Source organism: Rhineura floridana, chromosome 13, assembly GCF_030035675.1.
Source record: "Rhineura floridana isolate rRhiFlo1 chromosome 13, rRhiFlo1.hap2, whole genome shotgun sequence".
Lineage (NCBI taxonomy): Eukaryota > Metazoa > Chordata > Lepidosauria > Squamata > Rhineuridae > Rhineura > Rhineura floridana.
The window spans coordinates 31,438,165-31,462,590 of NC_084492.1; the positions used below are offsets into that span (position 1 = coordinate 31,438,165).

Consider the following 24,426-nt stretch of genomic DNA (forward strand, 5'->3'; position numbering starts at 1 on the left):
GCAAATCTAGTGTTGTGCATGTGAGGTGAAGTTAAAATTGTTTTCCACTAGTTGATGTTGGATGCCTCCTACTTGGTTAAATTTGGCCTCTGAAATAATATTTACCAGATGCAGAAAGAAAAGTAGCACTTTCGGTCTTGCTGTTGCATCAAAACACCTTCCACCTTGGGTCTGCCTTCAGAGATCAAGAATTGTTTAAATTAAAGAGTCACCCTTTCTTAACTTGCAGTAAATAATTAAATCTGCAGTGATGACTTTTTCCCTTCTCCGAAGCGATTGACTTGAAATGGATCTGTTCATTTTGCCCTATTTTGGGCATGCCAGAAAAGGGATGGACTCCCACCCTGTAGTCATAATGCCCCCCTTTTAGGCCCCCCTCCCTTCCATTCCTTTCCAGTTTTCTGTGGGTGCGTCCTGTGATTCTTGGGACCTAAGTACTTTACCATGTGAGCCGCCCAAATGCTGCAGTCATGTTCAGAGACCCTCCTCTGAGTCCCCACCTTCTGAAATTAGGTAGGTTGTTACTGGAGAGAGAGCATGCCCAGTAAGTAGAATGCCCTCCCCAGGAAGAGAGATATTTCTCCACCCCTAGTTCTCTCATCTTCTAGTTCTCTCATAGCTGCCCTCCCCAGTCCTAGCCTTCTTCTGATTTCTTGTTGTCTACATTTTGATTAATGACTGTGCCAAGGTATTGATAATCCTTGACAAGTTCAATGTCCTCATTGTCAACTTTGAAGTTACATAAATCTTCTGTTGTCATTACTTTAGTCTTCTTGACATTCAGCTATAGTCCTGCTTTTGTGCTTTCCTCTTTAACCTTCATCAGCATTTGTATCAAATCATTACTGGTTTCTGCTAGTAGTATGGTTTGTTATTGTTATGTGCCTTCAAGTCAATTACAACTTATGGTGACCCTTTGAATTGGCGACCTCCAACAGCATCTGTCATGAACCACCTGTTCAGATCTTAGTAGTATGGTATCGTCTGCATATCTTAAATGGAACATAGGAAGCTGCTGTATACTGACCTGGACCCTTGGGCCATCTAGAGTAGTACTATCTACACTGACTGACAGCAGCTCTCCAGAATTCTCTCCCAGCCCTACCTGGAGATGCCAGGCATTGCACCTGTGACCTTCTGCAACCAACAGTATTTACAGGCCTTAAAGTCCATTTGCCAATGAATCTACCACTGTTTGCATGTAAAAGCTATATGTTCCGACCAGAAGTGGGAGGGTGAGGTAGAGTGGTGATTATCGGCAATGATGGATTGGCCTGCAGAGGGTATGTAGGGCTTCAAGCATCTCACATGAAAGTGGTGACCTTCTAATTCAAGGGAATTAACCTCTGTGCCAAGTTCATTTTATTTTTTTTGTAAGAAAATATCAATTTGTTGACCATCACCTATTATTATACAAATTAAACAAATCTGGGTAGGGGTAATGAGGAAATTTCTGGAAACAATATTCAGCCACTCACTAAGCTTCCAAAGCCACCATAGACATTGCCTACATACTTTTAAGCGTATTTTGGCCATAAGGATTAGCAACTTAAAAATATGTTGAGATTTCCAGCAACGTGAATTCTGCATCATGTTCCACTTTCTGTGAGTGGATTGTGTGCTACCCATGGAATCTTGACATACATCGTTTTGGGCTTAATCAGTGCAATAAAGAGTTTTGTGCACAATTTATCTACTCTGAGCCGTTGGGGCAGGCTAAGAAACAAAAAGATAAGGTCTGCTCTCAGAAATGAAACAAAATATATGAAAATGGAAGCATTTTGATTTTTCAGGGTGATATCTTCGTATTCTGTCCTCTTAATCCATTACCGTGATCAATGGGCCAAAGAAAGCAATAAAGTCTAAGTTATTTTGTGACAACACAGGTATTCTTCAAGTGAATTACTGTTGATGAAGAAGAGTGATTCCTTTGTTTTGGGGAATGTGTCTCAGTTTGGCCTCTGCAGCACATGCTTTGTGGCTGTCTTGCCATTGCATAATAGATCAATGCCCCATTGTCGTCTTGCTTTCTTCAGCACTTCACTGCTGCTGTTTTTGGAGTATTTGACCAAAGGAACTTGCAGCAGTACTGAAGGAGAAAATCCCACCCTCCATTCATTTTGTATATCAGAAAGTAGATGCCAAGCATTAAAAATGTGTCTTTATGTGACTCTGTCATGTTCATTAAAACCTCCCCGGTACAAATACCATGTTTGAGGGCTTGAAATGTGTGTTTTCTGTATTAAAATATTCGTATCCTATTTTTTTTTTGCATGGGAGGATTCTTCAAGGTGGCTAATAATACTTAGAAAGCCAAATACACATTAAAGCAATTAAACATGAAGCACAAAAAAGTCCATCAAGAACCAATTAACCAATTAAAGCAGTAGTAAACAAAAACCATAAACAAACCCGACTCCAGTAAAGCAGCCACGGAAATGCATCCTTCATAGCTGTCAAATGTTCTCTAGAACAACACAAGCCACATTCCCCTCCCACAGCTGCTATTCCCAGAGCTCCCTGGGAAGAGGGATTGAATGTTAACCCACTCTGGGAGGGGAAAAGGGGTCTCTGGACAACTCTCAGCACCCTTAACAAATGACAGTTCTTTGGGAGAAGCCATGACTGTTAACATGACGGTTTAAATGTGTAGTGTAGATGTGGCCACAGACTTGATCTGGTTTTGAAAATATAACGAAGATGGCAAATCAAAATTCTTCCAAGATGGACTTCCAGAGCATGGATGCCACTACTGAGAAAGATGTATTGTGGGTAACTCCCCCCCCACCTTACTTGAAACAGTGGGGTACACAAAGGAGTATCCCCACTTAAGATCTGTAGGGAAGCTTCATATGGGAGAAGGCAATCCTTTAGTCAGTGGCTCTTGTGGGTCTTGTTAGGCTCTAAATAATAATTGAAAATGTTCTACAAATCATGAGGGGAGGAGATCGAAAACTTCCACTGTCTGCTTTAAATAAACTGTAGTTTCCCTAGTTTGGATGTAACCAGGGGAAGGAGCACAGCACAAGCCTCAAAGCTCACTGCAGTGTGTTTTCATAATGGGGAAACCACTAGGTTTTCCATTAGGTCTGAACGAGGCCTTTATGTATCCTATACACTTGCTGAAAGTAAATAGAGACTAAAGTCTCCTTGACAGGACAAAAAGGAACTTATAAAGGGAGGGATATATAATAAATGACTCATCTTCCTCTTTTTGTTAAACTGTGAAGCTATCCAGATTTGTGATATCTCTGTTTAACCTCATGGTGGAAGCATAAACTGGGGAGATTACACATTTTTTTCCACAGTGAAAAATATCAAGAGGCAGCCATTTTGTAACCACCTGTGAAGATTCTGTGTAATGGGCATGACAACTGTAGTATGTGAAATTTAATGCTCTGGCTACTTATTGATCTTTCCTTTAGCTGACGGTGTGGGCACAAGCATAAGCACTTAGCACCTGGCCTTAGTGCTAATGTACTGTCTTTAGAGTGGTCATCAAGGACAACTTTGCAAAACTGCACTATGTGACAATTAGGAGGCTTTTTAAATGCATAAAGAATTTACAGGGCTTCATCTCTTTCCTTTTTATGGTATCAGTGTAGTCTTTAGGAATGTTTTAAGTTTCATTTTTTTTAAAAAAAAACCTTTGCTATTTAAAATTATTTAATGGTCATTTTGATTTTGAGAACATCCCCCCCCGCCACATTCTCTATACTATGTAATGTGTTATTGATAAATAGCAGTTCAGGCTTAACTCCAAAAAAGTCTTTCCAGGGGCACACACAGAACAGAAAAGCCATATCATAAGAATGTGGATGGCTGCTTTATACTAGTTGGACTATTTGTCCATCCAGCCTTTGCCTACCTGGCACAGTCCAGATGTTTTGGACTTCAACCCCCATCACAGTTGTCAGGATTGAACCTGGGACCTTTGCCTTGCAAAATATGTGCTCTGCCACAGAGCTATGATCTTCCTCAATTTGAAATGTCTGATGATTCCCACTTGGTGGATTGGTTAGGACAGAGTGGGGGGGACATTTGGCCCTCCAGATGTTGGTGAACTACAACTCCCATGAGCCCCAGCAAGCATGGCTAGTGGCCAGGGTTGATGGGAGTTGTAGTTCAGCAACATCAGGAGGACCAAAGGTTCCCCACACCTGGGCTAGGATGATCTTCTGTCATGCACAGAGGCTTTGCTTGGTAAGTGAGTGAGGCTGGGACTGACCGTCCTGCCTTTGAGCCACCTACATACAGGTGCAACAGTAGTACAGAACCTACATGTGTAAAATTTCATGTGTGTAGACTCAAATGTTGTGGTTAGCGGGGATATGCATGGGATATTGGTCACACATACAAATGTTGTGCCCAGTGGAGGCTGGTGACTAGGCAGTGAGTCCACTCCAGGTTTTAGTCCAAAATTTCAAGGAGCTGTCCAAAGTGCTTAGCATCCCCACTGACATTGGAACCACCAGCTTCCACTGATTGCACCCACATGTGGATGAGCACAGGGATGGACAAGTGCAATCTTGTTCCTCCACTACAAAGAGCTTTTCGTGGGGAAGAAGATAATCCAAACTGGCTGAGTAATAGTATGTGGCCATTTTCTCATTGCTTCACTGCGAATAGTTTTCAGATTACAAGTGGGGGAAATTAAGGTGACAAGGGGCTGTGACCCCCACCCCAAACACCACATATCCCTGCCTATCCCCCTTCCTTGGCTTCCCATCTATAAACTGGGAAAAAGATCACCACATCCAGGGCTGCCTCCAAATTGAGGAAATCTTAGGCAAAATGTACTCTACTAGCTCCCCCCACCCCCCAGTCATTGGGCCCTAGCAAATTTTTCTTGACAGTGGTGGCAGTGCTCCAAACAATGGCAGGAGGCTATGTCTAGCCACCTGTGAAGCTTCCTGCCTTTCTGCTGGTCCCATTGTCTTCAGAGCTTGAGCATGTCTCCTATATTCAGAGTCACCTAGTAAGCCCATCCCTCCTTTCAAGGTTAGGGCTGTTCTCATCAGCAAGCACATTCTCTTGTGTTTGTTTATACTCTGGACACTTATCTGCCACTAGGGCACACTGATCCAGAGTTGGAAACTTCCTCCTTCTCTTGTCTGTTTCCTCCTTGTCAATGCTTGCCATCCCCTTTAATCAAGCTGTAAGCTCTTAATTCATCACAGGTGATGCTCTTTTCCATTATTCCTGCTTCAATTAGTATCTTCAAACTCTGGTTACTTTCACTTGTTTTTGCCTCTTGACTACTGGGCTTTCTCCTTGTTTCTCTTCTATTTTATGCTTGCTTACACTGCACACTTTCTTTCTGTCCTCCCCCCCCCCGATGTGTCTTGCATGGCCTGACTAGCACTCAGCATGCTCTCCTCACCACATCACTTCCAGTCTGACCAACTCATCTTCTGGTCAGACCATCAGCACCTCGGTGTGTCCAAGAGGAAGCCTTCCTGCCCCTTCCTCACATCACCATTTTACATTTTCTCATAATGCCCCCAAATAGGGCTCCACCTGCACTATACGTTGCAAGCAGTATCATGCAACTTTCAACAGTCATTACTTCCCCCAAAGAATCCTGGGAATTGTAGTTTGTTACGGGTGCTGAAAGTTGTTCGGAGAGCCATAGTCTCCTTACAGAGCTACAATTCCCAGAGTGGTTTAACAATCAATCTCTCTTCCCACAGAACTTAACAAACTACAGTTCCCAGGATTCTGTGGAAGAAGCCATGATAGTTTAAAGAGATGGGGTGTAGGTCTGGGGCATTGTGGGAAATTAAAAGAGTGGCTACATCCAGCCACTTGGTACTGCTGGGCAAACACAACACAACACACACAAAACCCTAAAATAAAACAGGGCAGTCATCAGCAGGCCCTGTCATCTGCACTAGGACGTCAGGTACTGATGCTGGTCCTGGCTGGATCAAGGCATACATCTGGTATGTAAATTACTTGGTAATAATACTGTGGTGGAGGCTATAGGTCCTTATTCATCTTTCAATAGTTTTGGTTTCCTTTTGTTTCTTACTCTCATTCCCCATCCCACCCCCACCCTGCTGCCTCCTTGCAGGGGCTTCTTGTTTCCATTTCAGAGGAAGACAAATTCAAATAACATCAGTCAGATTGGAAGCAGGCTCCTGTTTTCAATCATCTCTACCTCTGAACTCTGACTGTCAGCGGAGGCGCTGTTTAAAATAGTCTTACATTAGTGTAAGGACTCATCACACTTTTTTTTGTTGCCAAAAGTCAACTTTCTTTGAGCATTAATCTTTTAGCCTGGCTTGATCTCTGTAATAATTTCAATATGTCAGAATTCACGTGACAAAAGGCTATCGGCACATGGTATTTTCTCCACCCCAGCTCTAAGCTCTGTTGCATAAGAGTGAGATTTTTCCTTCTCTTCCCAAAGGATGAATGTTCTTTTCCATGTGCCAAATGCACCAGTGTGCCAACTAGAAACTGCAGACTTTCTGGATGATTTATGATAGTAGCTGAAGTTGTTTGGTGTACACCTTCTTTCATTTCTGGATTAAAGATAAGTGTGTGCATTCAGGGAAGGGAAAACGAAATTTACAATGGACAGAATGAAGTGCCAAATTTCTTCAAGTTATAGGATTATAATATTTGGTATAGTGGATGTGTAAGTCATCAAGGAACCTTAAAACAGAACAGAAATCATTATGAGCTGCTCTCAGTCACTACTGAACTAGATGAACTATACATTTAAAGCAGTATTATGCAACTTTAAACAGTCATGGCTTGTAGTTTGAGGATGCTGAGAGTTGTTCGGAGTCCCCTATTCCCCTCATAGAGCTACAGTTCCCAGAGTTCACTGGGAAGAAAAATTGATTGTTAAACCACTCTACTACTTGGCTCTGTGAATCAATGGCACCAGAAAAAAAAAATGAAACCGGAAAAAAATCTAAGGGGGGTGGGCAAAGAAGGGCAAAATATATTTCCTGGTGGTTAAAATATACTACTGGCTCTGAGGAGTATAGGAGTCTCCAAACACTGTCAACACCCTTCAAAACTATAACTCCTAGGATTCCTTGGGTGAATCCAGGACTGTTTTAAGTGGTATAATGCTGCTTTACATTTATAGTGCAGGTGGGGCCTTTATTTAGCTGCTGCTTGTGATGCGGGGAGGGGACTTGTTGCTTACTTTGAAATTATTTTTGTTTATTTCCCCCCCCCCGGTTTTGTTGTTATATATTTTAAAGCTTACATTGGCCATCTTAAAAGCAGAGGTTAGAAATATTTTAAATTAATTAGTTTCACAAGAGGTCTGCATTCAGGATGGCAGGAGAGGCCCAACCTAGCAAGGCCTGTTGGCATGGTTATCAGTCCTTCCACATACTCCCCTTGCCTTTGGGATGGCACTTTTAAGTGGGTGGGTGTGTGTGTGTGTGTGAGAGAGAGAGTGAGAGAGAGAGAGAGAGAGAGTATAAACTGCCTTACTTTTCTTGAAGGTGGGCGGATTTGACTAGGGCCACCAGATTCTGATCCTGAAAAAGATGATGCCATCAAGGTGATCATGCTCATGCCAGTAGTTAATTTTATAAGGTATTCTTGGGCAGAGCAAGAGGTCATGTGCCCACCAAAGAGAGGCCATGTTTGAATGATTTATCATTTGTTAGCTTCCTATTATAATTACTTTGAGGGCTTAATCAAACGTGACAAATCTAACACTTGGCTAGGCAAGGAGATTGGCTATTCCATTTCATTAATGGCTACTGTTACGTGTCTGGTTGTGTGTGTATGTGTTTAAAATAACATTCTCATTTGGTTTTTTAAAAAAATGGCAATTAGGGGACCTTTAACATTATAGAGGCAAGGTTCTGTGAAAGGATACTGCTAATAAAGACATTTTTCATGTGTAGCAGTGCTGTTTCTTATGCATAAATTAACTGTTGACATAGTCACGTAGGGCAAGCAAATTGTGAGTATGCATGATTAGACGTTCTCTTTCTCTCTGTGTATCTTGGTTGAAGCACAAAAGTGGGCCAGTTGATTTATGATGTGAGGAGTTGAAATGTGGTAAGCAAAACCACGCTATCCCTTTAGAAAGGAAGCATGTTATGTAGCTGGTAGCTGGTTGCTCTATTATAAATACTGATGCATGAGCTTTAGTAGCAAAATGGCTGTCAAATTGAATGTCTTTTTTGTATTAACTGTGCTATATTTTGCTCATCTCTGCCCCCCCTTCATTCTCTTGCTTCAATAGGCGGCATCACAGCCTTTGCTCCTTTCCTCAGTATTCAATCTGTTGGTTGCTAGGCATGCAACTAGATCTGAAGTGAGAGTTGGGATTGGTGTAATAGCTGCTGATATCACAAAGGCCCTGATATATTGCTAAAGCAGTGAAATTCCTGTATGCACTATGAGAAGCATAGAGGTGCTTGGGAAGTTTCCCCCCCCCCCAAAGTGATAAGATTGTGGGTTCCCCAAATAGCTTTACTTTCAGTTTCTTCTTCTTGGGTTTTTGACAGCACCTGCCCTATCCAGGCCTGCAGTGGAACAACTGCAACAAAATGTTGCCATGTATAATCACTCATTAATAGGAATGCTGCTGTTCAGGATTCCAGCCATCCTTCAATTTACTAAAAGGGTCTGAAGCAGGGCATTCCTTTTTCTCCCATCCACTTCCCAGGTTTTTTTTTAACTGACACACTCATTTCCCCCCTCACCCTTCCTTGGGCTGTTTCTTTGTACAGTAGGCTACTATCTACACACACTATAACTTCCATCCAGACAATGAGAGTCATTATCCAAGTTCAAGGACATATTTAGCCAGGCAAAAAAAATAATGGGGAGGGACGGAGGGCAAAGCAGGCCAAGGGGTGTGGCATGGGCAGAGTTCTGAGGGCCAGGTAAGCCAGGAAGGCCACTTTTGATCCCCCAGCCTGAGATTGCTCACTCATGGAGCAGTCAGTGCTGGACTGCAGGGGACAATGGCCTGACTTGTTATAAAGTAGTTCCTTCAGATATATATGTGAGAGAATGAACTCCAGAGAGGGCAAAAAAAAATGCAACAACTCCAAATTGGAAGATGTTACCTTTTTTTTGAAGAAGAAGTTTAAACTAAAAGCAGGTTAGCAGCTAGTCTGGTATTTATAGAGCATTGTAACAGGAGTCAATCGGTGATGTATTTAGCCTGCAAGCTTCGGTGAATCTAAATATGCAGAATAGTTATTCTACTATTAGCATGATTGATGTTCCATCAGACAAGCCAGTGCAAGTATATTTTCAATAGTTACTGAACAGAGTGGGTAAACTGGGAGGACCCAGAGTACACATTCTGCAATAACATCAAACACTAACTGACAAAATTACACATGAAGTTCATTACCGTAATAGGTAGCTGTGCCAAGAAGCCATCACGGCAGAATGTGAGCTTGTTAACTTTTGGGAACTCTCTGGTGTGAAGATAAATAAAATGTGAGTGCAACGTCTCCTTCTAAAAATATTTGCTTAATATTCAGAGGAATCTAGAGGCACTTCACCTTATAATCAACCGTGGAGACTGTGATTTGGTAACAGTATACCTGCAGGATTGGATTGTGCAGATTGGAGAGAGGCAGGGAAGGGTGCTTAATGATATAGGGTTGTGGGGATGCTTCATTTAAGCTTTAATCTAGAAAATACATTCAAGGTATAGATGCTCTTGAAAACTGTTTTAGGTCACTACCATGGAATGAAGTACGTCTCCTTCATTTTGTGTCCTGGAACACATTTCTTCAGTGCTACTTGGCAAGTGATGCAGATTTTATTGTGTCCTGATTAGTTAAGAGACATCTGACCTCATGCAAGAGGTGGGGGTTAGGTTATGGGACTGCATGATGTGGTTAGAGAGAGGGTTGTGGAGTCTGTGCCCCTCCAGATGTTGTTGGACTCTTCCTATCAGCCCCAGCCAGCATGGCCAATGGTCAGGAATGATGAGTGTTGGTCAGAGAGACCTCAATGTCAGAGACAATCTCTCTGACCAAGGCAGATAGTTCCCTCCAGATGATTTGGACTACAGCTCCCATGAGCCCCTGTCAGTGTACCCAGCAGTCAGGGATGATGGGATTTGTAGTCCAAGACATCTGGAGGGTGCCAGATTGGGGAAGGCTGGTCTAATGGGAGAGAAATCTCTGTGGGAAGAAGCTTTGTGTTTCCTAGCTGCTGTCTCTATGCCCAGTTTTTTCTTCTCAGACCAGTCTTCGCCAAGATACTGCCTCCAAACAACTGTGTTGGTTGGGGCTGATGGGAGCTGTTGTTCAAAACATCCAAAGGGTGCCAGGATCTAAGAAGACTGCCTTAGTACTGGAGAGCTGATACCAGTAAGAGCAGACAACACTGGCTAGATAGGCAAATGGTCTGATCTAGTCTAAGGCAGGTTGCTATGCATGTTAACAGAGAACAAAAGAAAAGCCCTGCCGAATCAGTTCTGGGCCAGCATTCTGTTCCCACACTAGCTAGCCAGGTGCCTCTGGGTGTTCTGCTTCAGGCAGTAGTCTGTGCTGGAAAAATAAGTCTAGCTCAAGTGAGGAACAGCTGGGCCCTATCCAGTTCCAGGGGAATGAAATACTGATCCAGTTCATATCCAGGGCCCAGTGAGCAAAGTTGGAAAAAGTTGCGGTTGAATTCCTGAAACGCAGATCAGCAAACATGAGTATAGAAACATAGGAAGCTACCTTATACAGAGTCAGACCCAGTGGTCCATCTAGCTACACTGACTGGCAGGGGCTCTCCATTTGTTAGGCAAGAAGTCTCTCCCAGCTCTAGCTGTAGACGCTGGGACTGAAGATGGGGCCTTTTGCATGTAAAGCAGATGCTGTGCCACTGAAGGTCTCAGGGTTCAATCCGTGGCATCTCCAGTTGGACCTGGGAAGACTCCTATCTGAAACTCCAGAGACTGGCTGCCATATGCTGAGCTCCTGCTTCACATAATGTGGAGGTATATGAACCAATGGTCTGTGACAGTACAAGGCAGCTTCCTCCTGGCTTTTTATATCCCTGAGAATTAACTGCCACTGCCACCTTCCCCAAGAAGGATTCTGTGCAACTGAAAATATTTATTTGTATTATGTATCCTTAGAAACGTGTGTGCCGATTCTGAGATAGGCCAAGTCATTGCTTCCAAGTCTTGCAGCAGCCTTTTCGGTTTTCTATTATGGCCTTGTTTACACAGGTGAAGAGAGTGTTCATCCATTTCAAATGCTGGCAAACAGATTCTGGTGTATTTCATGTCTGTGTTGTGTAGTCTTGACAATTAGGAGGGATCTGGGAGGAAAAGGAATGAAGCATTCAGATGCCAGAAGTGTTTCTAGTCTATGAGTACAATGCAAGCACATTTTTAGATACTTACCACGTAGGAGTTTTTTTCTGGGGAAGCCTGAAATTGCTCTTTCACCTGGGACATAATGTCTGTTGGCTGTACTTCAGCATGTGATGATTAATGCATGTTTTCATCCACTGCTTGCATCTACATCAGGCATGGGGAACCTGTGGCCCTCCAGATGTTGCTGGGCTATAATTCCCATCATCCCTCACCAGTGGCTGTGCTGGCTGGGGTTGATGGGAGTCCAGCAACATCTGGAAGGCCACAACTTCCCCCTCCCTGATTTACATAGTGGCGTGAGCCTCTTATTTTAAGCACCCAGGCAAAGGAATCTTTCCCTCCTTCCAGTCCTGAGTGCTGTCTGTTGCTCTCCCTAGGACACCACTTGAGAACATAAGAAGAAACTCATTGTTAAGGGGCATGGGCTGAACTTCCCAAGGGAGGGGAAGGGCAATAGTGATGGTTATGGAGCATCTACTTTGCATGCAGAAGGCCCCAGGTTCAATCCCTGACATCTCCAAGTAGGGCTGGGAAAAGATCCCCACCTGAGATCCTACATTGACATTGCTTGTCATTGTAGGGCAGTGGAGAAGTGGTGGCCTTCCAGATGTTGTTGGAGTCTCATCTCCCATCAGCCCCATCTAGCATGGCCTTTGATGATGGGAGTTGCAGTCTAGCAACATCTGGAGGGCCACAGGTTCCCCATCCCTGCATTTAGCCCATGAATTTCCCCATAGCTCCTTTTGAAGTCATCTAATCCAGGGTCTATCACTGCATCTTGTGGGAGCGAATTGCAGAAAGTAACTATGCATTGTGTGAACAAGTACTTTTCCTTGCAGCCACCATTATGGGCTTTATTCTCAGAGAACATCTCATAGAGTTAGAAAGAATGAAGAGAATATCTAGTCAAATGCACATGTGCGCACACACACACCCCAGCTTATGTTCCTTGCCTTCCCAGATGCCACAGCCTCACTGGTTCTGTAGCATCATTGGAGGATGGTCCATTAGAGTGAATGGGACATTGTCCCACTGACCTCAGCTTGCCCTCTGCATTCTTACTTACCCCCATTCTAAGGGGCGGTGCTCCCTGCCAGCTTCCTCCTCCTCAGTTTCACTATTGCCATTATAGAACCCTGCATAGAGGAGGATAGGGGCAAAACTAGAATCAGTCGGATCTGCCTGTCATTGTCCCTGGCTTCCGCCCTCCCAGTCCTAATGGGCACCTGCCACCACTGGTAACTCCTTGTCTCCCCAGTCCTTGTGCCCCCATAAGATGCATTTTAAACCCATTCTTAGCCCATTGCTCATGTGCCCCCCAATGCCTGCACTGCCGCAGCCTTTTTTATGCCTCTCTCAGGAAAAAAAGTTGCCCCTTCTATAAGCTCTTGAGGTTGCTGTAAACACAGCTTATACATACACAGGCACCAGCTCAGCCAGTTGGCAAAGCTGACTTCCCTCTCTTTCCTTCCTCACCCTGCATGCCTTACCTCTTCTTTCCCTTTTATTCCCATCCCCCCATTTTTCATTTTGTTTTGGAGGAATTTGCAAGTAACTTGATGTATTTGACACGTGTGTGACAGCTCCTGGTATATGAGAAGAGCTGTGTGTTATACCACCCAGCTGTGTGTGTATTTGTCTGCACATCAAGCAGGAGAGCATCCGCTTAGTCAGATCTGACAATCAAATGTGAGTTGATACTACCTCCACTCCAGAGTGCATTTTAATGCTACGTGCTTTTGCCAAGAGCTTAACATTTGACAAAGAAAGTGTCAGTGTATATATATTGCTACTCCATGCGTTTGAAATATTTTCTCTAGCAGCTCAGCTTCCTTTTATTGTAAAAACATGAAAATAAACCTTTAAAAAAACAAGAAGTTTTGGTAAACTCTGTTCTAAGCTTAGCAAAGCCAGACTAATAATTTCAGTGTGTTTAATGCCATAAATAATGTTAATATATCTACGTTTTCGGCACACATGCATGTACATGTAGATATATTTGCAAGTGTGTGTGTGTTTTCCAAGCTGCACTACTTTTTAAAAATAAAAGCTAAACATGTACACACATGTTTCCAAGTATACATATTTTGAAGCTGCAATACTTTAAAAAAAATAAAAGCTACAGAAATAGAGACGTATGTGTGTGTATGTTTGTGTGTACACACACAGAGAGAGAAAGAGTTTTATATATAAAGTATTGCTGCTCGGAAATCTCAAAATGCACTAATGTGTTGCCTGCCACCTTAATCTAAAGTTACATTCCGCTTGGTTTCACCATCAACTCCATGTCAGTTTCATAATGTGTCCCCAAAGCAGACTATAAACTCAGCCAGATCAAGCTACATGTCTATTTTATAAATTTTAATGCTGTGGTTGTCAGTCCACTTAGAATCAGTGAGCTGAAGTTAAGGAAGCGTTGGATGGATTTGTCAGTGCTACCAAGTTGTGGTTCTAAAAAGACTAACTGATCTGTTGACTGTGCTGGCCTGAGCTGGTTTTGAAAAATGGGGAGGATGAGGGGGACTTGCTCTTTTTGGAACTCTGACTGACCTCAGACGCTCCACCACTGTTGTCCACAATTTGAACCACAGTGGAATTAAACCGGATAAAAACGGTGCAGATACTAGTTGGCTTCTAATTTCATCTTATTCTAAAGCGTATTCTGAATGCACAACAACGACGTATTAAGGACCAATCTACACTACAAATTTAGAGTGCAATCCTGTGCAGATTTACCTGTGAGTAAGCCCCACTGAACACAGTAGTGTCTTCTTCCCAGTACACATGCATAGGTTGGTACCGTCAATAGTCATGTCCCTTGCTTAAGGATCCCTGAAAACTGTGCCATCCTGTTAAAAGGGCTGCAGAGACCTAAGAAAATATTCAGAACCCTTGCAAAACTACAATCCCCAGGTTCTTCTGGAAAAGCCATGACAGATAAACTGGTATAAAAATATACATGTTTGTACTATAGAAAGATCTTAGAATGCATCTTCTTTTTAAAGACTGGAGGCTATATTTGTTTTTCTATTGCAGATGTTTTAATTGAGGCAGGCTTTTGTTGTTGTTGTTTTAGTTTGCTGGCAGAAGAGCACAGGTTTGAAAACTAACTACATCTTTTTGGCTTTAGCAAATTTCATTTTGACAGACTTGCAAAGGAGCCAAAGATGCTCAACTGCGAACTGGCAAAGATGCAAACATTGCCAGCTGAGCTCCTGCCAATTACAGTTGCTAACAGTGTTGCTCGTAAGCTGCAGTCAACAAATGATAAACCAAACAAACTTAATGATATATTTATTTTCAATAAAACTGACTATATCAACACACACAAAAATCAATAAATCAGCCTCCAACTATTGGCTTTAATGCTGGAATGTCCCATTCATAGCAGAAATGATGAAAGGTCTGATTTGTATCTACAGTAGGGCCCCGCTTTACGGCACTTCGATAATGCAGTGGTCTCAATTAGATGCAATTAGACTAAAGCCCCACTCATACGGCGCTTGTTCCGCTTTTACGGCGGTTTTTGGGCGTCGTACACCATTCTATTCAATGAGTTCCGCTTTTCAGCGTTTTTTGCTTTTCAGCAGGGGTCTGGAACATAACCCGCCATATGAGTGGGGCCCTACTGTATTTCACCTTCAGTTTGGTTATGCACAGTACTATAGTTGTCAACTGAAGAGGTGATTTTTTCCCAAGTGTTTCATATTTATTTATTTGCTAGTAACAATATGTTTCCTCACTTGTCCCTAATGGCTAGACTAGGGGTTCCCAAACTGCAGTCCACCTGTCAGCTTCATTTGGGTTGTCCATGGTATGTCTGCATTAAATATTCATCTCTGCTTTCAATTGTATTCTTATTGCTTCTTTTCTTATATTACATTTTATTTCATTGCAGTTTGAATTCTACGGCATGTAAATTGTAATACAGTAAAATACAATATAAGAATTGAAAGATGCAATAAAAATGCAGTTGAACTACAACACCCAGCAACTCCAGCAAGCATGGCTAATGGCCAGGAATAATGGGAGTTGTAGTTCAGCAACATCTGGAGGGCCAAAGGTTCCCCACACCCAAGTTAGGATTATCTTCTTTCATTACTTGGATGGGAGTATATAGCGGCTAAACATTAGTTCTAATAGTTCTAATAGTCGGCCTATGATGTGTGTGCATGTCAATATCAAGTGTTTATTTTTGCATCTTTAGAAACAGAAGCTCCTTGATGAACTTGGAGAGAGCTGGCTTCCCTATTTGACGCCCAAGGATGATGGCTTCCATCAACTGGTAATACTATAAAAGATGAATGCTCCATATATTAGGAAACATCTCCGTATAGCTTGTTTATTTTCTTGCTTTTTAATTTTTTATTCTTGAATTTCTCCGTTTATTGCTTAGAAGGACAAGAGAAAATTACTGAGGAAATAACTGGAATGTTGGTTTTTCAGACTTGTGTTCCAGATAACTCTGGGGCTTACTGGGGCTTCCACCAAGAGAACGAGGAGATTAGTAATGGCAGATGACGCTATCTTCTTTCAAATGGTATAATTATAGGGGAGTGTAGGTTGACTTCTAAGGTGCACACATTCAATTCCTGGAGAGTGATGTTAGGCCCAAAACATTTGACCCATGTCATTTACAAAGTCCAGGCTACTACTCTTCTCCCTGTTCAAGTTTTCTATTTTTAGGGTATCTGTGTAATACACATGCACACAGGCAGACACTGCAATAGTGGAACAGGGTTTTTTGTTGTTGTTTCCCTCTGATCTTTGTTCTGATAAAGTTATTTTTTTAACTTTTATTTGCTGCTGTTTTTGTTTTTCATATTTTATTTGTTGTTCTATGAAACCCATCCTGCCTTTTTTTCTTCCTGCAACTTTGGTATTTTCTGTCCAAATGGCATGAAACATGCAGACATTCTATTCCTCCCCCAGGGCATCAGATCTTCCATGTTTCAAACAGTTTGAACAAAGCATCACAATTTTAGAGGCAATTTAAAAGCGGTTGGGAGACTTCCCATAAGCTTCCCATTGTTTTCAATAGAAAATATATCTATTCTTCTCCTGCTTTAAATTTTGGTGTTTTCAGTCCAAATGGTATGGAATGTTCAGACCTTCTGCTATCCTCCAGTGCGTCAGACCTGCCAAATTTCAGATCAAGTGGACAGATGTATCTATGTAAATTCACCCACATTTTTCTTCCAAGTTTGGTGTTGTCTGTGGGTGCTTTTGTCTCATTCTAAAAATGAATGAAAAAAATGAACACCTTTCACCGTGAGCAGTCACTCATATGTTTTTCCTTACCTCCATTCTGAAATGGTACAGTCCAAAAGGAAGAGCTTTTACTGTGCAGTTGGCTTGTTGTGTTGACTTGGCCTTACTTGCTGACCTCTGCAAGTATTGTGGTCAGTATGTCATGTTTGCTTCTGTTATCTGCTTGGGATGCCCTGTGGCCTGGATTATGGGGGTTAATAGCTGTGTGTGTGTTGGGGAGAGGGGTGGTGGTGGAGGAACATATTTCAGAACAGGGTGGTTTGAAGCTTGATAACCCTTTGGCCTTCCCAGCCATACAGTTCTGAGACTCTTATGTAGGAAAAGAAAATCCCGCCTGAAAATGATGCACACAAGTATAATCCAGGCTGGTATAGAGAAGGATTGTTATTAAAGAAACAGAAGACTATGCTAAGTCTCTCTTTGACAATACTCTGTTCAAATGAGAAACACATGGGAAGACTTGGGTGAGTTCAGTCAAACTAAGTTGGAACATATTGAGTGAGATGAAAGACATAAAAAGGAATCTCTTACTTAGCTTGAACAGCTACAGCAGGAGTTCCTACATTATAGCCATGTCAACTTTCTTGTATTGACATGTGGCCGAAAGATGCATACAAAGTAGCATCTTTTTTTTTAAAAAAAATCCCTCTCTCTGCCTCCCCCCCAAACACACACACTGATACAGGAAGGAAAGAAAGTTTCCGTACCGTCTTTGTATTTCTTTGTTAAAATTAGATTAAAACGCTTACATCCCTCCGAGTTAAAGCACTAAACTTTCACATGACAGCCATTATATATCTCACAAGGAAAAGGCTGTAGCTCAGTGGTAGAGCACCTGCTTTGCATGCAAAAGAACCTGGTTTTTATCCCTGGCATCTCCAGGTTGGGCTGGAAAAGACCCCTCTGAAACCAAGAGAGCTGTTTTCAGTTAGTGTAGATCAGCTTTCTCCAAGCTGTTGCCCTTCGGATGTCTTGGACTAAAACTCCCAACATCCCATTCAGGACAGATAAAAAGACAGTGTGACTTCTTCACACAGTGCATAATGAAATTATGGAATTTGCTCACACAAGAGGGAGTGATGGCTGCCAACTTGGATGGCTTTAAAAGAAGAAATAGCAAATGGATGGTGGATGAAGTGATCCACAATGGCTGTGCTCTGGCTCCGTGCTTCTGAATACCAGTTGCTGGAAAAGGCAGGAGAGGAGAGTGCTCTTGCAGACAGGTCCTGCTTGTGGGCTTCCCATAGGCATCTGGTTGGTCACTGTGAGAGCTCAGGATGCTCAACTAGATGAGCCACTGGCCTGATCCAGCAGACTATTTTTATGTTCATTCCTAATCAATGTCCACGCTGGCTGGGGCTGATTGGACACCTGGAGGGCAGCAACTGGTGGAAGGCTGGTGTAGGCAATGCCACACTAGATGGACCAATGATCTGACTCAGTAAAAGGCAGCTTCCTACATTCCATTTATTTGTTGTTATCCATTAAAATTATTTGTAGGCTGAAGACATAACAATTTTTTTAAAAAATAACAATAAAACAGTCAACAATAAACATATAATAGACACATAAAAACACAGGTGACAGAGAGCAAAAACAGTTGAACTGCTAAGATGGGTGAAAAGCCAAAGGAAATTAAAAAAAAGTCTTCATCTGGAGCTGAAATAACGAAGTAGGTGCCAGGCTTGTCTTTCTGGGGATAGTATTCCACATATGAGGGGCCACCACTGAAAGAGCTCTGTGTCCAATAGTAACACAATGTAGCGCACTCGGCAGATACACCTGGAGAAGATCGGAAGGTCCAGGTAGGTTCAAACTGAGAGAGGTGGTCCTTCAGATACTCTAGTCTTAAGCTCTTAAGGGTCTTAAAGGACAAAACCAGCACCTTGATTTCAGCCCAGAAATGGACTAGGAGCCAGTGAAGATGGCAACTGGTATGATCTGTTCATATCACCTAGTCCCAGTTAGTTCAGAGTATGGCTACAGGTCTGCTGTCTGAAGTTTATGGATCATTATCAAAGGCAGTCCCACATACAAATATTGCAATAGTCCAAACAGGCATAAACAACTGAAACAAGTCTGCTGGGATTTGGTAGAGCACTGCGTTTGGCGTCTTTGGACTTGGATGGGCATGGGATGCACAATGAATCACCCACAGTCCATATGCAGAGGGCTTTTTGAGTTGTGCTAGTCCCTTGCCTTTCAGTACTGCAGAACAAAGATGTGTGTGTGTGTTGTGGGAATACTATGAATTATGTGGCCTGTATAACCCTGTGTATTATTGTTTCTGTGAGTCTTTCCCATGCCAAGTTTTTCTGCTAATAAGGTAGCCTTATCTCCAGTTTAGCATTATAGAAGTAACCCAGAAAACAACTATAGCTCAACTTTAGGGCATATGTTATAGCATTCAGAAGGTCTCAGTTTCCAGTCTCTGGAGTTAAAAAAGGTTCGGGTACCACAGTGCTTCCCCACTTTCAGTCTAATGCTGTTGGTCTGCAACCAACATCATCCTTAGCTGGCATAGCCAATGGTCAGAGATGATTAGAGTTGTAGTCAACCAACATATGGGGAACCATGAATGGGGAAGACTGGTATAGAAGGGGGTGCAAAAGAGTTCTGTCTGAAACTCTGGAGAGCCACTGCCAGCTTGCGTAGACAGACAAATACTCTGATCTGATATGAAGCTGTGTTCCTAACTGTAAGTTGTTCTCAGAGAGAGGGCAATAATAATAATTGTTAGTTGCATACTACATGAAATGTCTTGAAGCAACTAAAATAATATGAATAATATGGGAATAGAACTAGATTGCAGGAGTTTTGTCTGAGCAAAAGAAATGACAGAGGTTGGCTAGTTTTCTTAAAGACTAGCTGCATTCATATGTTTCACTAAGTCATAGTTTAGTACGACAAGAACAAACCAGGAAGGTTTACTGTGAGCCTTGGACTTGCACACTCCCCTCTCCTCCTCTTGCATGGCCTTAACCACATTGTGTTGTCCACACTGACAAATTGTGATTAATATTAATCTATGGCATGTTTTTAAAAAGCCAGTTTGAAACCAGATTTCAGGAAGGTGGTGCCAACAAGTCCATGGCTCGCTGCACCTTGTTCCGACTCATTCACGTTGCACTAAAATATACTCTAGCGCAATAAGCAAATATGGCCAATGAATATGAATACAGCACTAATTAAGGACACACCAATACATTGTGTGTGTGTGTGTATGCAGAATGCATTGGTGTGTCCTAAATTAGTATATATCCAATTAAACCTTTTCAAAGCCTAGCAAGGTGATTTAGTGATTTGGGGGTCTTTGAACATAAGAACATAAGAACATAAGAAGAGCCTGCTGGATCAGGCCAGTGGCCCATCTAGTCCAGCATCCTGTTCTCACAGTGGCCTACCAGGTGCCTGGGGGAAGCCCGCAAGCAGGACCCGAGTGCAAGAACACTCTCCCCTCCCGAGGCTTCCAGCAACTGGTTTTCAGAAGCATGCTGCCTCTGACTAGGGTGGCACAGCACAGCCATCATGGCTAGTAGCCATTGATAGCCCTGTCCTCCATGAATTTGTCTAATCTTCTTTTAAAGCCATCCAAGCTGGTGGCCATTACTGCATCTTGTGGGAGCAAATTCCATAGTTTAACTATGCGCTGAGTAAAGAAGTACTTCCTTTTGTCTGTCCTGAATCTTCCAACATTCAGCTTCTTTGAATGTCCACGAGTTCTAGTATTATGAGAGAGGGAGAAGAACTTTTCTCTATCCACTTTCTCAATGCCATGCATAATTTTATACACTTCTATCATGTCTCCTCTGACCCGCCTTTTCTCTAAACTAAAAAGCCCCAAATGCTGCAACCTTTCCTCGTAAGGGAGTCGCTCCATCCCCTTGATCATTCTGGTTGCCCTCTTCTGAACCTTTTCCAACTCTATAATATTCTTTCTGAGATGAGGCGACCAGAACTGTACACAGTATTCCAAATGCGGCCGCACCATAGATTTATACAACGGCATTATGATATCGGCTGTTTAATTTTCAATACCTTTCCTAATTATCGCTAGCATGGAATTTGCCTTTTTCACAGCTGCCGCACACTGGGTCGACATTTTCATCGTGCTGTCCACCACAACCCCGAGGTCTCTCTCCTGGTCGGTCACCGCCAGTTCAGACCCCATGAGCGTATATGTGAAATTAAGATTTTTTGCTCCAATATGCATAATTTTACACTTGTTTATATTGAATTGCATTTGCCATTTTTCCGCCCATTCACTCAGTTTGGAGAGATCTTTTTGGAGCTCTTCGCAATCCCTTTTTGTTTTAACAACCCTGAACAATTTAGTGTCGTCAGCAAACTTGGCCACTTCACTGCTCACTCCTAATTCTAGGTCATTAATGAACAAGTTGAAAAGTACAGGTCATGCGTGTTTGAAGGGGAATATGCACTTGGAAATATATTTGATCTATTTTGCCCTCCTTTATAATTTTGATTGTAGTAGAAAGCTAATCCTAAAAATAAGGGGATGAAAAGGTGAACACCCTGCTACATAAAGCTGTCTTAATTGTTGTTGTTGTTGTTGTTGTTGTTAAATAGCCAGAAAATCATAACCCCTATACTTATGTCTCCTTTGAGTGAAACGTTACTATCTTATAATGTAAAAGTGAAGTGCAAACTTGTTTATCCAGAGGTTGCCCTGCTGGTTTGCGGTTTTGCTGTTGTCACTTGAGCGAGGAGGTCTCTTTGGCTCCTTCAAGCACAGGCTATATATGATTTGTAGATTGCTGAAAATATGCAGCAGGGCCTCAAGTTGCTATGAATGTGTTAAATTTTGTCCTGGGATAATGGACATGTTAAAAAATTAAGCATGAAATGTTTTGTATGCTTTTTGGAAGCGTCCAGTCATGTGACTGCTTTTATCTGCATGATGAGTGAGGTGACCTTTAATATTAGCTGTCAGAGATACAGCACCAACTACATGCTTTTTCTGTTCCTTCAATCAGTAAAAGTGTCCAGTATGAGCTCCATGTTTTTTTTTTCCTTCCCGTTTTTTCTTTTCCCCTTTCTTGGTCTTCTGATCTCTTAATGCTTTCCTTATGTAGGACATAGCCGGATGACTGGCTGGAGAATTAAAGAAGACCGACCGGTATTCTCAGATGATGTGTTGGAAATGTGTTTCCATTTCCTGGATTTTTTTTCTTCTTCTCCTCCTCCTGAGATACCAATGTGTGAGTTTTTTTTTTTTTTAAGCACAATATTTTTAGGGTACTTTTAAAGTGCAGAAACCCCACAGACATGATTTAAGATATATTGATAAAATACTTTCAAAGCATGTAATCTTTAGTTCACAAGCCAAAAGGTAATGTGCCTCTCATTAGATTGGCATTAAAATGTGGAACACATTAGTTCCCAGTTTTAAGAGGAGAGTGAAATATGATGGCCTTTGAACAAACATGTCATGTTTTCCCCTCAGAAGTGTCGTTGCAGACTTTCCTTTATATTTACAGAATCTTCTTGACATTCCTCCTGTTCTTTGGAGACAGATTCACACAACTGCTCGCTCTTGATGATGATCATCTGAGGTCTTAGATCTCTTACTTTTTGGGAGCAGGGTCCCTGTGTCTCCAGTGTCCTATGAGCCAGTCAGCATGAAAGGGGAGTATGTTAGCCACTGAGAAGAGTCTTCTGACTTGCTTCCTTGTCCTTTCCTACTGATTGGAGTCAGAGTGAAAGGAGGTGAGTCAGCCACTGAGAAGACTCTTTTCAGTAGCTAACAAAATCTCCTCTTTCATGCTGCTTGGCTCCTAGAGACATCTGTTATTGTGGGGGAAGGCATTAACGAGGATCTCATTCTCAATCCAGCAGCAAAAGGAAAAAAGGGGGGAGGAGTTGTGGCTGTGACTATCCTGCACTTCTGAATTTGCCACTACATTCCTCGTGATGACCTTACAGACTTGGGGTAGGTGGGATGGGTCTGACCCATGCTGGGATTGCTGGCCGTCAGGAATTTGGCCTGCTCCCAGTGCAGGTCTCTAGAGCTCCACCATGTGTTCCAGTAGTCTCCAACCTTTGCAAACATGGGACCCACATTGTGGCTCAACAAAGGGACCCACATTTAATGTAACAGCATAATGAGAGGACTGATGGGTTAGACCAGGGGTGGGAAGCTGGCCCATGATTAGCATCTGGTGTGGAGCTGGGCCCCGAGTCAGAGCTGGAGTAGGAGCCTAGCCAGTGTGGTGTAGTGGTTAGAGTGTTGGCCATGAAGTTTGGCCATGAAGCTCACTGTGGATGCCCTTGGGACCAGTCATGTCTCTCAGCCTAACCTACCTCACAGGGTTGTTGTGAGGATAAAATTGGGAGCGGCGAGGATCATGTTTGTATGCCACCTTGTTCTCCTTGGAGGAAAGGTGGGATATGCATGCAATTGATAAATAAGATCTGGAGCAAAGGAGCTGGAGGTTAATGAGCATAAAAGGACGCTATTATACCAGCAAAGGTCCAGAGAAGACTAAAACTGCAATCCAATACACACTTACTTGGGAGTGAGTCCCACTGAACCCAGTGGAGCTTACTTCTGTGTAGACATGTACTGGATTGCAGCCCAAGAGACTTAATAGCATGGGTGAGGAGCCTACGGTCCTGGGGCCAAATGTGGCCCTAAAGGCCTCTCTATGTGGCCCTCAGGACTTTTTCCAGGCGACACCCTCTCTTCAGACACACCCCTTATCGGTTCTACTTCATAACCTCCTTGGGTGCTTTTGCTTGGCCGGAATGCATCCTTGAACTCTGAGAAGGCCTGGATGGAAGATAGAGAGGGGAGTATAAGACACTAACCTACTGTAGAAAGGTAATATTTACATCAGTTGGGCATCCCACTTTTGCCCGTTTTCCCCTCCCCCACTGGAACATTAGCCAGAAGGGAACAAGGCCCTCAAGTCTAAAATAGTTCCCCACTCCTGGCTTGTAGAGTCACTGCCAGTTGCTCTTCTGCCTGATCATTTGCTGAGTGATTGCTTGAAGTTGGGTTTTCTCCCTCCTTCTGGGTAGACCTTTGAGTGTCTAGTTGTCTGGGTAGGTCTTTTAATGACTCTGAGCTTCCCGTCAGGTCTGCTTCTGCCTTTGCTTCGGTGGCTGGGGATCAAGGCAGGGCTCAGGATGGAGTTGACAATGTATTTTAGGTCCCAGGTGAAGCATCCCTGAGATGGATCTCCTCAGGATGCCTTTGGATGGTTCCTCCATCCAATTGGTGCATGGGGCTTCGAGCTTCATCCTCCACGGAGGTCTCTCCAGGGTCTGAGTTGGACAGGATCCTGACAAAACCAGTGGCTCTGCAGATGTTAATGGACTACAGCTCTCATCATCCCTTACCATTGGCCGTGCTGGCTGAGGCGAATGGGTGTCCTTGCTCCCAATGAGAGAAGCAGAGCTAGGACTCAGAAATGGGATTTTTCTGTATAAAGCTTTATTCCAGCAATCAGAACAGGGATCTAGCATCTCATGCTAGGCCTAAACCAGGATTCAAACAGGAACAGGTATACTAGGCATTTCAAGCAACCGCAGACGTGTTGTCACAACAGCAAATACAAGCAGCGCTACCTCTATACAGAAATAGGGAGGGCACTTGACACAATTAATTCAGGACTCTTCTCAGCATGAGCTGCAAGGCGGGGGCTACTATGTGGGAGGGATCATGCCAATCTCTGCCTCTGTTGAATTACTTTTGTTTTCCACTGCTGGCGACATTCCAAAGGGTTCGTTAGGGCTTATGTCTTCAACGGTTGTGTCTGGCCTTGCTGCCTGCAGAAAGTTCCCAGCAGCTGGCTTTAAGGCTT

General features: G+C 42.9%; 1 protein-coding gene across 1 annotated transcript in view; it reads left to right on the forward strand.

Moving 5' to 3' along the window:
• FTO (FTO alpha-ketoglutarate dependent dioxygenase) overlaps window positions 1–24,426 on the forward strand; it is a 326,926-nt gene that overhangs the window by 49,536 nt on the left and 252,964 nt on the right. The window contains exon 2 of the mRNA XM_061594303.1: window positions 15,537–15,614. Within this exon, the coding sequence (XP_061450287.1) occupies window positions 15,537–15,614 (78 nt within the window). The remainder of the gene's footprint in view (window positions 1–15,536; window positions 15,615–24,426) is intronic.